This window comes from Mobula hypostoma, chromosome 2 (assembly GCF_963921235.1).
Source record: "Mobula hypostoma chromosome 2, sMobHyp1.1, whole genome shotgun sequence".
Taxonomy (NCBI): domain Eukaryota; kingdom Metazoa; phylum Chordata; class Chondrichthyes; order Myliobatiformes; family Myliobatidae; genus Mobula; species Mobula hypostoma.
The window spans coordinates 46,222,230-46,240,494 of record NC_086098.1 but is presented as its reverse complement, the minus strand read 5'-3'; the positions used below and the strand labels follow the sequence as shown (position 1 = coordinate 46,240,494).

The 18,265-nt window shown below is 39.9% G+C and overlaps 2 protein-coding genes across 2 annotated transcripts in view; one reads left to right on the top strand and one right to left on the bottom strand.

The window, feature by feature from the left end:
• The first annotated feature begins 68 nt into the window (after positions 1–68).
• Positions 69–12,929, top strand: LOC134339742 (probable E3 ubiquitin-protein ligase DDB_G0283893). The gene is made up of 5 exons (XM_063036489.1): positions 69–125; positions 8,286–8,498; positions 10,009–10,071; positions 10,429–10,565; positions 12,022–12,929. The coding sequence occupies exons 2-5, from the start codon at positions 8,299–8,301 to the stop codon at positions 12,096–12,098; spliced, it is 477 nt and encodes a 158-aa protein (XP_062892559.1). The 5' UTR covers positions 69–125; positions 8,286–8,298; the 3' UTR covers positions 12,099–12,929.
• A 177-nt stretch (positions 12,930–13,106) lies between these two features.
• The window catches only part of zpax1 (zona pellucida protein AX 1), a 30,290-nt gene continuing 25,131 nt past the window's right edge, over positions 13,107–18,265 (bottom strand). Inside the window, exons 30-45 of the mRNA XM_063068464.1 lie at positions 18,109–18,205; positions 17,566–17,789; positions 17,335–17,473; positions 17,057–17,265; positions 16,250–16,367; positions 15,973–16,178; positions 15,772–15,889; positions 15,527–15,693; positions 15,333–15,430; positions 15,138–15,247; positions 14,784–14,834; positions 14,512–14,701; positions 14,295–14,433; positions 14,095–14,179; positions 13,925–14,017; positions 13,107–13,335 (exon numbers count right to left, since the gene is read on the bottom strand). Coding sequence (XP_062924534.1) covers positions 13,238–13,335; positions 13,925–14,017; positions 14,095–14,179; positions 14,295–14,433; positions 14,512–14,701; positions 14,784–14,834; positions 15,138–15,247; positions 15,333–15,430; positions 15,527–15,693; positions 15,772–15,889; positions 15,973–16,178; positions 16,250–16,367; positions 17,057–17,265; positions 17,335–17,473; positions 17,566–17,789; positions 18,109–18,205 — 2,142 coding nt within the window. The 3' untranslated portion in view covers positions 13,107–13,237. The remainder of the gene's footprint in view (positions 13,336–13,924; positions 14,018–14,094; positions 14,180–14,294; positions 14,434–14,511; positions 14,702–14,783; positions 14,835–15,137; positions 15,248–15,332; positions 15,431–15,526; positions 15,694–15,771; positions 15,890–15,972; positions 16,179–16,249; positions 16,368–17,056; positions 17,266–17,334; positions 17,474–17,565; positions 17,790–18,108; positions 18,206–18,265) is intronic.

The following is an 18,265-nucleotide window of genomic DNA, read 5'->3' as shown; positions in this document are numbered from 1 at the left end:
TTGATGCCGAGACAGGAAGAGAGAGCGTGGTGACGGTGTGTTGTTGGAAACCAGTACAGGTAGTTCAGCCGGACAGTCGGTGCCGACCGCAGCTTGGAGAAACGCCAGCAAACCCTGCGACCAGTGTAAGTTAAGGCGACAACTTTGTTGGTCCGGGATCCACACCGTGTTCTCGATTCCAAAGATATCCACTGCCTTCGATATTTAAGGTTACGCATTTTGAAAGACTTATAAGTTTCCAGTAGTGCAGTGGCGAGGCGGGGCTGGTGGCGGTGAAATATTTAAGCCCAGGGTTCATGGGTTAATAAGAGCTAGTCACACCACATATCTTGTGCTTCTTTTTCCATTATTGTCCCATTCTGCACTGACTTTTCACCCCTTGTGTTCCTTCCCTTGCGCTCCAACTCGCCCACACCCCGACCTATATAGTAAATCACCGTCGAAGATTGGTGAGTAAAGAGCTGTCTGTAACCCGAAACATCTTTTACTTGCGCTTATTCCTGTCTTTCTTTTTTGGCGCAAATACACGATGCTACTTTCAAAATTCAACTTTGATAAAGTGATACGTCAGTTCATCTGCCTCTTTTTAAAGCTGATGGCAGTTCTTACATATCAGATGTTTACAATCTGTGTCAGCGATATGGCGGAGGGATAGCCACATATCATACTTGTAAATTCGCCGATGGTCCCAAAACCTGCAGCATTGAGATTACGAAAGAGAATGAACTAGCTGAGTGAGTGAGAATACAGCAGAGGAAACGTTTACTGTGGGAAACGTTGGAAGAAGTCAACGAACCAAGCAGCATCCAACGGGACAAAAGGTTAATATTTTGACCAAGACCCTGAGATGGAACAAGAAACGTTGCCAGTATATAGTGGGGAGGGGAGTTGGTCGAGAGCCCAGTAGGTGACTGGTAAAACCAGATGGGGAGTAGATGATGGAACTAGATGAGGGGACAGGGGATTGAAAGAGGTGAACAAAGGCAAAGGAAAGGATTCCCTATAGGTTTATTTGCCGGTTAAGTTGTTGGTGAGGAAGACAAGTGCCTCCTTAGCATTCATTTCAAGAGGAGAAGAATACAAAAATGATATAATGAGGAGGCTTTATAAAGCACAGGAGAGGCATCACTTGGAGTATTGTGAGCAGTTTTGGGCCCCTTATCTTAGAAGGGATGTGCTGAAGGTGAAGGCTTAGAAGGGGGCGGGGGTGTCAAATGAGGTTCACGAAAATCATTCCGGGATTGTCATATGAGGAGTGTTTGATGGCTCTGTACTCTCTGGAATTCAGAAGAGTGAGGTGTGACCTCATTGAAAGCTATCAAATGTTGAAAGGCCTTGATAGAGTGGATGTGGAGAGGTTGTTTCCTATGGTGGGGGAGTCTCAAGATCAGAGGACACAGTCTCAGAACAGAAGGGTGTCCTTTTAGAACAGACATGAGGAAAAGTTCTTTAGCCAGAGAACAGTGAATCTGCAGAATTCATTGGCATAGGTGGCTGTGGAGGCCAACTTATTAGGTATATTTAAGACAGAGGTTGATTCTTTATTAGTCAGGGCATGAAGGGATATGGGGAGAAGGCAAGAGATTGGGGCTGAGAGGAAAAATCGATCAGCCATAATGAAGTGGCCGGGGCAGACTCGATGGGCCAAATGGCATAGTTCTGCTTCTACAACTTCAGGTCTTCGAGCTAGATGCACAGGCTAGTTTAGGTGGAAGGAGAACTCTGAGGTGTGAGTTACCTGAAATTGGAATATTCAATGTTCTTAGCACCAGGCTACCCAACCAGGTGTTGTACTTTCAATCTGTGTTTGGCCTCTCTGCGGTAATTAAAAAGGCTGAGGACAGACAGAACAGCATGAGGTTGGGAAGGAGTTAAAATGATTTGCAACTTAAAGCTTGTTGACTTAGTGCAGGGGTTCTGCAAAATGATTGCCTAGACAACGTTTGGTTTCTCCAATGTAGAGGAGCTAACATCATGCCCACTGACTGCAGCAGACCAAGTTGGGAGAGATGCAGGTGAACCTTTGCCTCACTTGGAAAGGTTGTTTCAGTCCATGCACTGGTAATGAGAGAGGAGGTGATGGTACAGGTGCTACCCTTCCTATGGGTGCAAAGGCAAGGACAAGAAAATATGAGGGGAGATGAATGGACCAGGATCATGAAGACAGTGGTCCCTGCAGAAAGCAGAAAGGGGGTGGTGGGAAATGTTGAGTTCACAGTAAAGAACGATATTTTAGATGTGGAGGTGATGAGGTAGTGAATTGCCTGGGAAGGAGGAGGAGATGCGTATGAAGGCTCCATTAACTATGGTAGAGCGGTAACTATACCTCTGGAAGGAAGATGTTTCAGAGGCCCTGCAGCAGAAGTGGAGCTGGAGAAATTGAGAAAAAGGGATGGCTTCCTCACAGGAGAAAGGGTGGGAGGAGTTATTGTCGAGTTGGTGAGTTTATAGAAGATGTTGGTGGCAATTCTGTCTCCTGAGATGCAGACAGAGTAATCCAGAAAAGAAAGGGAACTGCCAAGGGTAGTGCAGAAGAATTGAAAGCAGTTTGTAGGTTAGTGGCAGAGGTGATACGATTGATGAGTCCACACAGATACGGGAAGCAGCAGTGTAGCAGAGAGTCACTTGTCTGCATATCCCTCTAGGCCTTTCCTACCCATTCACCTGTCTAAATGTCTTTAAAACAACCTAATTGTACCTGACCCTACTTCTCATGTGGCAGCTTGTTCCATATGCTTACCATGCTAAGTGAAAAGCTTGCCTCTCCTATAGATCTTTCCCCTTTCAACGTAGACTTGGGCCTTTTAGATTTCGAGCCCCCTGCCCTGGGAAAAAGACTGTGACCATCGACCATATCTATTCTGTTCTTGGTTTTATATATTTTCAAAAGGTTTCCCCTCAGCCTCTCATGTTCCAGAGAAAGAATGCCAGCCTCTTCATTTGTTATAACTCAAGTTCTTCTGTTCTTTGTTGCACCTTCTCCAGATTAATGACATACTTCCTCTGGTTATACAACCAGAACAGCACACAATATTCCAGATATAATCTTACCACTTCTTGTACAGAGCCGTAACATGACATTCCAACTTTTGTCCTCAGTGCCCAGCCCAAAGACTCATGCCAAATGCCTTCTTCACCACTGTCTATCAGTGTTATCACTTTCAGGGATACCTATACCCCTTAGTCTGTTTGTTCAACAACTCTTTCCTGGATGCTGCAAGTGTTGCCCTGGTTTAAATTCCCTTTTAAATTCTACATTTTTTATTTTTGCACTACTTATTTTAACACAGAACTGTGTCCAATTCTGGTTGCCTCACTATAGGAAGGATGTGGAAGCATTGGAAAGGGTACAGAAGAGAATTACCAGGATGCTGCCTGGTTTAGAGAGTATGCATTATGATTAGAGATTAAAGGAGCTGTTTGGAGAGAAGGAGGATGAGAGGAGACATGATAGAGGTATACATGATATTAAGAGGAATAGACAGAGTGGATAGCCAGCACCTCTTCCCCAGGGCACCACTGCTCAATAGTCATAGGCATAGTCATACTTTATTAATCCCGGGGGAAATTGGTTTTCGTTACAGTTGCACCATAAATAAATAGTAATAGAACCATAAATAGTAATATGTAAATTATGCCAGTAAATTATGAAATAAGTCCAGGACCAGCCTATCGGCACAGGGTGTCTGACCCTCCAAGGGAGAAGTTGTAAAGTTTGATGGCCACAGGCAGGAATGACTTCCTATGACGCTCTATGCTGCATCTTGGAGGAATGAGTCTCTGGCTGAATGTACTCCTGTGCCCACCCAGTACATTATGTAGTGGATGGGAGACATTGACCAAGATTACAACTGCCAGGAGGGCAGTTGTAATAGGGGACTCGATAGTAAGGGGGTCAGATAGGCGATTCTGTGGACGTAGTCCAGAGACCCGGATGGTAGTTTGCCTCCCTGGTGCTAGGGTCCGGGATATTTCTGATCGTGTCCAAGATATCCTGAAGTGGGAGGGTGAGGAGCCAGAGGTCGTGGTACATATAGGTACCAATGACATAGGTAGGAAAAGGGAAGAGGTCCTGAAAGGAGAATATAGGGAGTTAGGAAGGGAGTTAAGAAAAAGGACCGCAAAGATAGTAATCTCGGGATTACTGCCTGTGCCACGCGACAGTGAGAGTAGGAATGCAATGAGGTGGAGGATAAATGCGTGGCTGAGGGATTGGAGCAGGGGGCAGGGATTCAAGTTTTTGGATCATTGGGACCTCTTTTGGCACAGGCGTGACCTGTACAAAAAGGACGGGTTACACTTGAATCCCAGTGGGACTAAGATCCTGGCGAGGAGATTTGCAAGGGCTACTGAGGTGACTTTAAACTAGAATGGTTGGGGGGTGGGAACCAAATTAAAGAGACTAGGAGAGAGGAGGTTAGTTCACAACAGTGCAGAGAGACAGAGGGGTGTAAAATGAGGGTAGAAGCAAAAAGTAGTAAGGTGAAAAGTAAAAGTGGCAGGCAGACAAATCCAGGGCAAAAATCAAAAAGGGCCACTTTTCAACATAATTGTATAAGGGCTAAGAGAGTTGTAAAAGCGAGCCTGAAGGCTTCGTGTGTCAATGCAAGGAGCATTCGTAACAAGGTGGATGAATTAAAAGTGCAGATTGTTATTAATATGACATAGTTGGGATCACAGAGACATGGCTCCAGGGTGACCAAGGATGGGAGTTCAACATTCAGGGATATTCAATATTCAGGAGGGATAGACATGAAAGAAAAGGAGGTGGGGTAGCATTGCTGGTTAGAGAGAACATTAACGCATAGAAAGGAAGGACATTGGCCGGGAGGATGTGGAATCGATATGGGTAGAGCTGCATAACGCTAAGGGGCAGAAAACGCTGGTGGGAGTTGTGTACAGGCCACCTAACAGAAGTAGTGAGGTTGGGGATGGTATTAGACAGGAAATTAGAAATGTGTGCAATAAAGGAACAGCAGTTATATAGATTGGGTGAACCAAATTGGTAAGGGGGCTGAGGAACAGGATTTCTTGGAATGTATGGGGGATGGTTTTTTGAACCAACATGTTAAGGAACCAACTAGAGAGCAGGCTATTCTAGACTGGGTATTGAGCAATGAGGAAGGGTTAATTAGCAATCTTGTCGTGAGAGGCCCCTTGGGTAAGAGTGACCATAATATGGTGGAATTCTTCATTAAGATGGAGAGTGACATAGTTAATTCAGAAACAAAGGTTCTGAACTTAAAGAAGGGTAACTTTGAAGGTATGAGACGTGAATTAGCTAAGATAGACTGGCAAATGACACTTAAAGGGTTGACGGTGGATATGCAATGGCAAGCATTTAAAGATCGCATGGATGAACTACAACAATTGTTCATCCCAGTTTGGCAAAAGAATAAATCAAGGAAGGTAGTGCACCAGTGGCTGACAAGGGAAATTAGGGATAGTATCAATTCCAAAGAAGAAGCATACAAATTAGCCAGAAAAAGTGGCTCACCTGAGGACTGGGAGAAATTCAGTGTTCAGCAGAGGAGGACAAAGGGTTTAATTAGGAAGGGAAAAAAAGATTATGAGAGAAAACTGGCAGGGAACATAGAAACTGACTGTAAAAGTTTTTATAGATATGTGAAAAGAAAAAGATTGGTTAAGACAAATGTAGGTCCCCTACAGACAGAAACAGGTGAATTGATTATGGGGAGCAAGGACATGGCGGACCAATTGAATAATTACTTTGGTTCTGTCTTCACTAAGGAGGACATAAATAATCTTCCGGAAATAGTAGGGGACAGCGGGTCCAGTGAGATGGAGGAACTGAGGGTAATACATGTTAGTAGGGAAGTGGTGTTAGGTAAATTGAAGGGATTAAAGGCAGATAAATCCCCAGGACCAGATGCTCTGCATCCCAGAGTGCTTTAAGGAAGTAGCCCAAGAAATAGTGGATGCATTAGTGATAATTTTTCAAAACTCTTTAGATTCTGGACTAGTTTCTGAGGATTGGAGGGTGGCTAATGTAACCCCACTTTTTTAAAAAAAAGGAGGGAGAGAGAAACCAGGGAATTATAGACCGGTTAGCCTAACATTGGTGGTGGGGAAACTGCTAGAGTCAGTTATCAAAGATATGATAACAGAACATTTGGAAAGCGGTGAAATTATCGGACAAAGTCAGCATGGATTTGTGAAAGGAAAATCATGTCTGACGAATCTCATAGAATTTTTTGAGGATGTAACTAGAGTGGATAGGGGAGAACCAGTGATATATCTGGATTTTCAAAAGGCTTTTGACAAGGTCCCACACAGGAGATTAGTGTGCAAACTTAAAGCACACGGTTTTGGGGGCAAGGTATTGATGTGGATAGAGAATTGGTTGGCAGACAGGAAGCAAAGAGTGGGAATAAACAGGACCTTTTCAGAATGGCAGGCAGTGACTAGTGGGGTACTGCAAGGCTCAGTGCTGGGACCCCAGTTGTTTACAATATATATTAATGACTTGGATGAGGGAATTAAATGCAGCATCTCCAAGTTTGCGGATGACACGAAGCTGGGCGGCAGTGTTACCTGTGAGGAGGATGCTAAGAGGATGCAGGGTGACTTGGATAGGTTAGGTGAATGGGCAAATTCATGGCAGATGCAATTTAATGTGGGTAAATGTGAGGTTATCCACCTTGGTGGCAAAAACAGGAAAACAGATTATTATCTGAATGGCCGATTAGGAAAAGGGGAGGTGCAATGAGACCTGGGTGTCATTATATACCAGTCATTGAAAGTGGGCATGCAGGTACAGCAGGCGGTGAAAAGGGCGAATGGTATGCTGGCATTTATAGCAAGAGGATTCGAGTACAGGAGCAGGGAGGTACTACTGCAGTTGTACAAGGCCTTGGTGAGACCACACCTGGAGTATTGTGTGCAGTTTTGGTCCCCTAATCTGAGGAAAGACATCCTTGCCATAGAAGGAGTACAAAGAAGGTTCACCAGATTGATTCCTGGGATGGCAGGGCTTTCATATGATGAAAGACTAGATGAACTAGGCTTATACTCAGAATTTAGAAGATTGAGGGGGGTCTTATTGAAATGTATAAAATCCTAAAGGGATTGGACAGGCTAGATGCAGGAAGACTGTTCCCGATGATGGGGAAGTCCAGAACGAGGGGTCACAGTTTGAGGATAAAGGGGAAGCCTTTTAGGACCGAGATTAAGAAAAACTTCTTCCCACAGAGAGTGGTGAATCTGTGGAATTCTCTGCCACAGGAAACAGTTGAGGCCAGTTCATTGGCTATATTTAAGAGGGAGTTAGATAATTCTCAGGAAGAATTTCTTCACCCAAATGTGCTGTGCTGTATAGGCCATTGAGTTTGTTCAATACAGGGATCAGTAGGTTTCTGGATATTATGGGAATGCAGGGATGTAGAGATATACAGTACCTGTAACTGGAAAATAGCACCAGGTTAGATCAAACATGATTTTAATGAATAGCAGAAAGGACCATTGTAGTCTTATTTTATATGTTCAAACAATTTGAGCTTCAGCCAGAATAAGGTAGGTGGGAAATTTGAACACAGAATTCTGTCTGTCAGAATCATCACAAAGTCTTCCTATTTGGTAGCAACCACAAAATACTCAGTTCAAATTACTCCCTTAAAGAAATGTTTTTAATGAACTGAAATTGTCACAATATTAAATGTTTAAACAACATTCAAAGATCACAGAAGTAGTCTGCTTGGAAATTATTCATTGGACAATGACAGAATTTATTAACAAAGCACACAATTGATGGCTGGATTTCTAATCATACAGTAATAAATTTTACTCAAATGTAGTAAAAATTGTGTGCTGCATTGTTCAATATTTCTAACTTTGCAATCACCCAGTAGGTTTCATTAAAACATACACACACTGTCCCAAACTGAGATTTAATTAATCACTGAAACAATGGCATGTTCTGAACCTGGCTGCTGCTGATCTTTAAATCCCAGTTTGTCTTCTTACTCACATTTATGCTGCTTTGGTTCAGGTGGGCATCATTTGATATCAGTGTTAAAAGGAGTTATCACCTCTTTTGCTTCACTTCTATTGAAATTTTCAGTCCGTTGGGGTTTCCATGAGTGTGTGGCACTTGTCATTCTCGGGAGCAGAGGTCACACAAAATGAAGATGCATGTTGAATTGAGCTGTGTAGTCAGAATGTAACACACAGAAGAAAATGGCATTTACATGACATCTATCTGAATAAAAATTTCTAATTTCATCACAAAGTCATCGTAATTGAGCTTTCTGTGCTAAATGTTATAGGCTTATAACCAACATGGAAGAATGGTGTCGATGGCATTATCTGAATGATGACACAATTAATCTATTGAAACATCATGGTCTTTTCACAATTGAAGGCATAAAGAGCCTGACGACGAATGACATTGATGATCTAAACATAAGCATGGGTCAGAAAACAATACTGCGGCATCTACTGCGCTCGGAAAATGCTCAGTCATGGATGGAGAAAATCAAGTAGGTTCTGTATTATTGAGGGTTCTATTGTAACGCAAGGTTGATCTCCACATATGACTTTGACACTTACAAACTGGAGTATATTGTTCCAACATGTTCTAGTGAGCAAATTTTAGTGGCTTGCTGAGAGATTAGGGATGACTGGGCGGTAAATAATTTGTAGCTTAAAGCAAAATAGTTATGCACAGAATAATTCAAATCCCAGCCAATTCTGGCTAACCCTTAATGAATCATCAAGACAGTCAAAAATACTTTCATCCTGATTGACTTCTTTGACATCAAATCCATGAAGTAATCCCAGGAATAACAGAAAAATAGAATTAAACTCAGAAAATATTCAAAAAGCAATTCCATGAATGTAACAGTCAAACCCAAGTAATGATGGATTTTCACTGGCTCAAATAAAAAAAATCTTTATAAGCAGTGAAGAAAAACCTCAAGAAATTAAACAATCTTTCTAAAAAGTGACTAACATGGTATATCTGTTTCATAAATCTTTAACAAACTCTACGAATTAAGATATCCCAAAGTTCCAAAGTACTTTTTAAAAAAATGCTGAATGAGAAATAAAATTAGGAATTGTCAAATAGCACCACTGATGTAGGCATTACAATTTACATGAAGATTACTTTAAATTGTTTGATTTTAACATATTTATGATATAAACTTTATTAAAATCAGAAGCACATAATTAATTTTAGAATATAAATACAGTAGTGTAGGCCCAGGCCCTTCATCCCACAATGTTGTCCCGATCTCTTAGCCTACTCCAAGATCAATTTAACTCTTTATTCCTACATAGCTCTTCATTTTTTCCCCCCCATACTTGTGCCTATGTAAGAGTTTCTTAAATGTTCCTAATGTATCTACCTGTAGCTGGCAGCATAAGCTACACACCCACCATTCTCTCTGTAAAAAAACTTAACTCTTGACATCCACCCATACTTTCCTCCAATCACTTTAAAATTATGCCCCCTCACATTAGCAATTTCCTCCCTGGGAAAAGTCTCTGGCTGTCTTTGATCGTCATATCATCTTGTACACTTGTATCAAGTCTCCTCTCATCCCCTTTCTCTCCAAATAGAAAAGCTCTAGTTTGCACAACCTTTCCTTATATGCTCTCTAATCCAGGTAGCATCCTGGTAAATCTCCTCTTCACCGTTTTTAAAGCCTCCATGTCCTTCGTATAATAAGGTGACCAGAACCAAACAACATTGCTTACTGCTGAATCAGATTTTTAAAAATTAATTAAATTTCAAAGAGAAAATAATATTTGTGGAATATTAATTCCAAATTTGTACAGATTCATGCTATAAATTATTTCAATTTTATCAAGTTTAAATTTCAGAAATAAAATTAGTGATTTCTTGTGGACAGCTTTTTCTTTCATTAGTAACAAAATGGAACTTAATAGCTTCAGCCTCAAGTTAATAACAACTGTGGGAAACTGCATTACATGCTTTATTTATGTCAGAATATTACATCTCACTAACAAATTTTAATACTTCAGGATTCCACAAGAAAATGATATTAATTTTGGATGGATACACTACGTAACTGAGCTCCTTATTTTGTAAGTGCTCCACAAGATTTATTTAGCTTATTATTTTTCTAGATCAACCAAAAGTAAAATGTAATGCTTAAAAAAAAACAAATTCCTCCACATGCAGCACCATGTGCTTTTGTTGAGTGAAGACAACCACTTGCATTTGTAGCAATCTTATTTCAACAATGTCACCCACCCTGACCATAAGAATAATTGAGCTAAGGAGGAAGTCACAAAATAACAACTTGAGGTTAACAAAATATAAAATTAATTAAACACCGTTACTAGCCGTAAAATCTTAACCATAGATTTATTATGTGAACCACAGTTAAAGAAGCTAGAGAAACAAATGCAGTCACCCTTTTCCTTCTGTGATCAAAATAGGTGTGATGGTTGCGGGGAAGACCCAATTAGAGGTGCCAGATTTGTCTGTACTCAGTGTGACAATTTTGACTACTGTTCTTCATGCTTTCACACAAGAAGTCATAAAGACCATTTATTTACCAGGATTGATTGCCCAGGTATGTTAGGATTCTGACCAGAGGTCAACATTTGGATGTATTTGAATGTTGTACTAAGATAGTATTTGGAAAAGGAACTCAGACATGGAATTTATTCCAAACCTTGAAAACATATACAATATTGAACGGCGAGGCAGGTATTGTAACTCCAGTGTGGAGTTGACTTTACTCTGGCTGGCATTTCTCTCTACTCCGCACCGATTCTAGTGTTAGATCTAGTAAACTCTTGAATAGTTTCCTTCCTGGAGCTTATGAGCAAAACAGCAAGTTTTTTTTCTCACTTAAATTTTAATGTTATTAATTTTATTCTCACCAATGAAAATTTTAAGTGAGTACAATACTCACACTAGCTTCCCAAACCTGACTAAAGATAAAGCACGGTGCGGCTCCTTCCAAAGATTGGGCTGCAGAGGGTTGGGTTGAGCAATCCGTTACATTAGTGAGGGTAAACCACGACCCGTGAAGAAAATTCAGCTGTCTTCAACACATTGGTTCAAACACTTTATTCTGGAGTCATTCTCTCAGTGCTGTGTGGTCAACACAAAACAATCCAAACGGCAACTTTTGTTTTGTATTTTTTAAAAAAGTATGCGTTTAGATTGCACGCGCAAATATATGTAGTTTGTGCCAACCTATTCCAGTTTAAATTATTTTGACGGCATGTCGAAGATGAACACCCTATTACCACTCGTTTGGGGGGAGGGTAGCCATGAATGTATTCTAAAGGCAAATCTCTCATCTGCCAAGGATTGGAAAGATTATTCCACCATTATGAAAAGCAGTGGCAGGTACAGAAAAACCACGACAACCCTGTTCTGCCACAGAGTTTTATTCATGCCCCCAGTCATCGCCTCCACTAGCATTTATTCCACGAAGGATTTGCAAACTTCCTAATGCAAGGTCTTGACCTAAAATGTAGTTCAACCCTTTACCTCCACAGATGCAGCTCCTTACTACTGGGAAAGTTCTTTTGTACAAGTAACCCGACAGGACAGAGTTAGTAAACATGGATAGATTTACAATAGGCAATTTCGAGATTAGTTCACCCTAATATGGAAGTAGCAGTGAGAAAAATAGATTAGAATATAGCATGTGCATTTTTTTTTTAAAACAAGGGTAAATATTCAAACTACAGGCCTTTGCAAAAATGACCAAAGTTGTACTGCTGCTACTGCCTTTTGAATTGAGAAGACTGGGTACGTTAGATCCACTCTTTAAATTAGCCAGAGTTCTCTTGTGGCACTAAATCACCATGATAGAAAATACAAAGCAAGTGATTTATGTAAAATTGCTCAATTCTTTGAATAATATTAGATGCTATGCGCTAGTCTGCTAGATAATCACACTCTGTTTATATACGGCAGAGTGAGTGATCTCAAAAATAAGAGGCTTAGTGAGACAGGTTGATAGCGCAATGTTAGTTTTGTTCTTCACGACTAATTTTTCATCTCTCTAGGCTCAAAACCATCCTATGCTGGAAGATCAGGAAGCAGATTATCCAAAGGGAAAGAAATCACTGACTCAAGTATTTAAGAAAATTTGCTGTCTCAGGTTCTTAAGATTTCACTAAAACAAATGATGAATGAAAATGAGAACATATGGGCAAAAGATGCAAATACAAACTGGCTTTAAATCACTTGTATTAACAGAAAAATATTAATTGGTAGATATTGGAAGCTAGGTAGCTTTCTACTGAGCTCATAATACAATATAGGGTGAAGGAGAATTGGGTAGTTTTGAACGTGGTGCTCATGTCCATTCTGAATCTTGTGTCGAAAACAAAAAAGGTGGAAATATCATTTTAACTAAAGAATAAAATGGATATGTATGAGATTATAGAGAATGACAAGGTCCAAACAAACATTTGCAGTCAGGTCACAGGATACTCTATGCAGGGAGGTCCAAGAATGAGGAACAAGGTTCTTTGGGACAGAGGCCAAGCAAGCAGAAATGAGGAAAAAAAAAAAATCAGAATAGGCTATTTAGTTCATACTGAAGATAGTAGTAATCAGCCAGCAACCAGCCATGTGCAGGAGAGCTTCTTTAAATGAATATTCACTCCGGATATCGTGCAGTTAATGCTGGAGGAACTCAAGTCGAGCAGCATTTATGGAGAAATAAACAGTTGTGTTTTAGGGAAGATGCTTCATCAGGACTAGAAAGAAAGGAAGGGGGCAGAAGCCAGAAAAAAGTGGGGTAGGTGGGAAAAAAAAGGAGTACAAGCTAGTAGGTGATAGGTGAAACCAGGCGAGGAGATGGTGATGGGGTATGATGCAAGAAGCAGAAGGTGATTACTGGAGAGGTAAAAGGCTGAAGGAGGAATGTAATAGGAGAGCTCAATGGAATCGAAGGGAAGGAGATATAGAACCAGAGGGAAGTGATGGACAGGATACCAGAAGTTAGATGAACATCCATTTCTCCAACAGGTTAGCTACTGCTCAAATTGCAATAAGAATGAGGGAGCATTAAAGTTGGAAAGTAGGCAAGAGCCAACAAGAGAAAGTCTGCAGATGCTGGAAATGTACCTGAAATTAAGCAGGCCACGTAAAGGAGAATTGAGATCTTCAATACAAGTCATTGTAAAACTGCCACAGTTTGGATCTACCTAAAACTTTGTTGAGGGGCCAAGCCAGTTAAAGGAACGCCAGTTTATTTCATGTCATTTTATTTGCCTAATGAACATACACCTTCAAAAGAACCACTACAAGAATCAGGAAGATTGCCAAACTGCATCCAAGCACCCATTGCCAATATGAGTATATTAGTCCACCTGGAAAATAAAAAGGGAAATTTTGATTTTTTTTCCCCCCATCTTTCACCCAGTCATTCTTCCTCCCTTCCCAATACATAATCGAGTTAAAAAAAAATCAAAGGGAGAAATCTTGCACATGCAGTTTTTTACTTTTTGCAGGCTTACGTCATGCTTTGTGGGGTTGTCCACAATGGCATCCAAATCCTTATTTCTCAGGTTGCAAGATCACTTAGTTGGAAAGTGTCTGGACACCACATGGTGTCTATGCGACTTTCCCCGACGCTCATTTACTCCACCCCACCCAAAACAAAAGCAATGCAGTGGTTACAGCTCCACCTTCAGGAAGGAAAGCACGAGACCATCAGAAAAACGGCAACTCATTCTGGACATTGCTGATTATTAATACCAAAAAGATACCAGTCACTTTACTGTGGTCTGGTGGTATGTGCGTAAGCCGGTAAAGATAGTAAACTGCACATTTATGATCTTTTCTTAGCTTGTATTTAAAGATCATGCTAAATATTGGATCCAAACTTTATCAGTATGCCACTTTATGCTGCACCCAACAACACAGCAGCAAGTCATTCTAGAGAAATTGTTAACTTACTTCCGAATTTTTCTTGTTCTAACATTTCAACAAGAAGCCAAACTTCTCCAAGTGACATATACTCTTTGTGCATATCCAGGTTAGCGCTCTGGCCTGGGAAGAAGAGTTAAAATTTTTCTTAGAAGATTCAAGTTTTAACCAAAAAAAAAACACAAGTTTATCCTCATTACCTTTTAAAACTTTACACTGTCCATTGCAAGAAGAGTTTGTATCTGGATTATTACGGCAGATCACAACACTGCAGTGACCATACACCTACAAATGCAATGGTAATATCAGATTAACGAATCAAGCTACATGAAAATGCCAACTTATGACGTGAAATACCACAACTATTAAACCTCAAATGCTTGCAGCTTCTGGGACTTACTTTCTTGGGCAACACAGTTTGTTCTGCTGGAGGCAGCTCCTGTATTTTAACTTCAAACCTTTTCAGCTGGTGGGAATACTGCATTGTGTCAGATACTGGATGAAAGGCAGCTACAAATGTTTCCTCTTTGCTTTCACAACTGTTCAGTAAACATATATTAGTTAGACAGGCTAGGAGCAGACAACACAACGGGACAGACAGATTCTTCATTACTTACCCAGCCTGGATAATATACCATCGTGGTATGCTGTTGCGATCAGGAGTTGTAGTTATCCAGCAATCATCCAACAACAGGTCAGTCTGGTGGTCTTTGTTGTTCACGAGTTCAACCTCAAAATAAAGTGCTTGCGTCCAATTCACTGCTACTGGGTATTCTTCATCCTTATAAAAATCCAAGTAATCTGCCGCTATAGAAACAGAAAAAAAAAGTATTAAAAAAATGACGCATTTGGGTAAGAAAGCAGTTGCCATGTAAATGTTTCAGCTTACTTTTGTAAATCCTTGAGTATAGTTCTGCTGTATGTCTTGGCTTCTTGCCCCCTGAAAAGACAAAAAAATAATGTCCATACAAGTTTGACAAACCATCTTTCCCTGCTGACAATAGATTCGTGTTTGAATGGCCCAAAATTTCTTAATAGGCCAAGTACAAAAAAAAAATGCAAATAATATGAAGCATTGCTTAAAGGTCAATTATTTAAAACAAACACTGGAATCAATTTCCCATACTAACTAAATATATAGGAGCATATTCAATTTCATTGAGTCAACACAGCTCTATGCAAATACATAACAGAAGAACTACTTTCCAAGGAAAAAAGCACTTCAGATTCAAACCATGCTTACCCCTCACTATTTGTACACTATTGCCATGATGCCAGGAATCTTTCTGGTATCTCTTCACAATTCCAACAGCTAGAGTATCATTTAGTTCATATTGGCACAAGACTGTTAAGCTGCAGGGCAAGGGGAGGGTAAAGAAAAGAAAGTTACCATTCCCATCTGCAGATCAATTGATACCTTTTGTCCAGTTCAACCTACCGATAATCAGGATCTCTGGTTATAACTGGAAAATCAATAGGAATTGCCTCTCTTGGATATGAGACTTCATTTTCATAGATCAAGTGGTTTCCATGAATCTAAGAGGACAGTAAAAAAAATAGCCAAAAGAGAGTTAAAATTGGATTTTAGAGGTTTTAAACCACAAGAGGCCCTCACATCTACATCAACTTAACTGTTCTTGTGGTGCCACAGCTATCAATGCTAAACTCAAAGAGAGCTTTACGATGGTCAAATTCTTTTGGTTGGCATTTTCCATCCTTCAACACCATTTTACTAGGATCTAGTTCAGGCACAGTCTCCACAAGTGCAGTAATCACCATTGTTCCATTTGGAAAGCACACTAACAAGAAAATTAAAAATACAGTTACTTAATAATCAAATTTATAAACCAGAAATTCAATTCCAGTTTCGAACTTGCCTGCAAGATCCATAGGAGGAAAATTGCAAACTACAGTGAATGGAATCTCAATCTTCAATGTATTCTTGTCCTTCAGTGTCAGGTTAAGTCTAACTGTAATTCCTTGAAGACTCAATTTCTGAAGAGGAATCAGAGACCCAGTTACTCTGGGGAAATAGCGAACAGGAAAATGGTGAAAAGAGGGTAATTACCTATTTATACCTCATAAATCACACTCCTTCCAAAGAGAGGGACACCAAATAAAATATGGGTTGTATTATCCACAAAAAGGTACCCAAAATCTTGTGCAGATTTCTGTGTTACCAGCTTTTGAGCAATGTAAGGAAGCCAGTAGTGGACTAGATTCCCTTGAGTTATTAGTAGATACAAGTTCTTTTTATCACAGAATCCTGTTGCCTTGGGTAACACTAGAGAGGATAAAAGGAGACATTACACTACCAGGTCTGTTCCTTCAGGAAAGAGTTTATTACTTACTCACCAATATCTGGCACTTCCTGCATTACTTTTACATGGTGATTAAATGGTTCATTTTCTGGGTTTATTTTGAATACATAGATGACATCAAATATGTAGTTTCTGATGTTAGAATGCAGGTGCTGAAAGACAAAAATAAATCGATTTGCATTCCAGAATGAGATAGCCATAGAATTTTGTCATCATTGTACTAATAAAGCAAAAAAAGTTAAAGAATCCAAAGTTATGAATAATTAATCCCACATTCCTACCAACCACAAGAGTAACCAGAATGAGAAATGCCATTTATATTTCAAATGATTTGAATGGCCAGGCCAAAAGAAAAATGCTGGAATGAAATAAATTTAAGCAGTTTCTGTTTTGATCTTACAACTCATAACAGGGTAAACTTAAGAATTGGAGCACTGCAAACATCCCTTCCAGCAGAATGTGGCAACAAATCTCAATAACTTGTGTCATGGTGATTCCAAGTTAAAAACACTGCAGCAGTTTCTGAAGCCATAGTAACTATTACTATGAGTATACAATTTGTGGACAGGAAAACAGGCCAGGGATGGTTTAATGGCTTGGAACTGTTCTCTAGCACTGAACCACTGACCCACACACCATGGCATGAGATGGGTATTAATCTTGCACACCAAGTACTTAGGACCAAAGCCCATATCATTGTACTGATCATAGCAAAGTTGTTTACTAGCAGATTGCTTGATGATCGGTGATTAATTTTAAGCAACTGTTATGAAGCCTTGTGATAACAGAATTACAAGTAATATGGGAACATTTTCCACATTGTATTAAATGGTTACTTTACCTCTGGCTTCACGTTTGCATTCTCAAATGGAACTTCCACTATGTAGACTTTAGTGTTGTTAGGCAGTGGCGTGTCATAGATTGTGATTCCCATCTTGTCTGCCTGATCCACCTTGACTGTCTGTGTACCTATAGTTAGAGCTACAAGCTCTACATCTGGAAGGAAGTTGCCTAAAGAAATGTTGAATATGCGCTTTTCTGGAATGGTATCTGCAGGGAACGAAAATAAAGTTATCCAGTGCCTTGTTTTACTTAAGTATTATCATCTGCATTACTTACTATTGGTTAAAATTGGTGGCCGTGGTATGAAGGGCGAGGCAACGGGATGCACAATTGTGTATTTGGTTAGCTCCCACTGATGTTCTGCAGATAATTGTATCAAGTACAAAATACCATGTTGTCCTTCAATTGCACGGCTCTGAAACACAAGTTAGTTGTAGATCAAGCTGCAACCATTACTGAAATAAATAAGGGCATATAATAATTTATCTTATTGAGAAGTTTACAGACCTTGTAATATCCACCTTCTGCTCCAATGGGAATAGTGATAATGATGTCTGTGGCATTGTATGTCAATGTATAATTCAGCTGTGCTATTTTATCTGGGCTGAGAGTAACGCCTTCAACTCCCAAAACAATAGAGTCATCATAGAACTGTTCTTCTGGAGAACTAAGTGATGGGATGATTCTTGGAATTCTCCATCTGATCTTATTCTCAGTGAAGGTTGTGCCATCTGTTGAGGATTACTTTAGTTATTTTATGTTAACCACAAGTCTAAACTACAACAGCAAATGGTTCCAACTACATATGCAATATTTGTGTTTGAGTCCTATGAATTCCCAGAATGAACTTTGAAAAAAAAACACCACTCAAACTGATCAACATTGCATGCAGAGATCACCACATAATTATATGCAATAGGCATCAATATACATCAGGACCAGATTAATGCAGAAATTAATTTTGAGTTGGAATGTAATACAGTAAAATGCATGCACCGGCAAAACAAGTTTGAGTGGAAGATTAGATGGCAAAAAAAAAAATAGATTTACCAGTAGGGCAAGCCACTGCTGTGTCAATTAACAGGATCATCCACTCTTGTTTGTAGAAAGTGGTTGATCGAATGCTCGAGACCGGCACATTTTCTACCTAGAAGTGTATAGCAGAGACAATACTTATTTTCACATTCTAGTCTTTGATTTACTGAGT

Excerpts from the sequence above, each read along its gene's own strand:
- LOC134339742 (XM_063036489.1), top strand. The coding sequence starts at position 8,299 with ATGGAAGAATGGTGTCGATGGCATTATCTGAATGATGACACAATTAAT. Across the intron at positions 8,499-10,008 it reads TCATGGATGGAGAAAATCAA|GATTCCACAAGAAAATGATA; the intron begins GTAGGTTCTGTA and ends TTAATACTTCAG. Across the intron at positions 10,072-10,428 it reads GTAACTGAGCTCCTTATTTT|GTGTGATGGTTGCGGGGAAG; the intron begins GTAAGTGCTCCA and ends TGATCAAAATAG.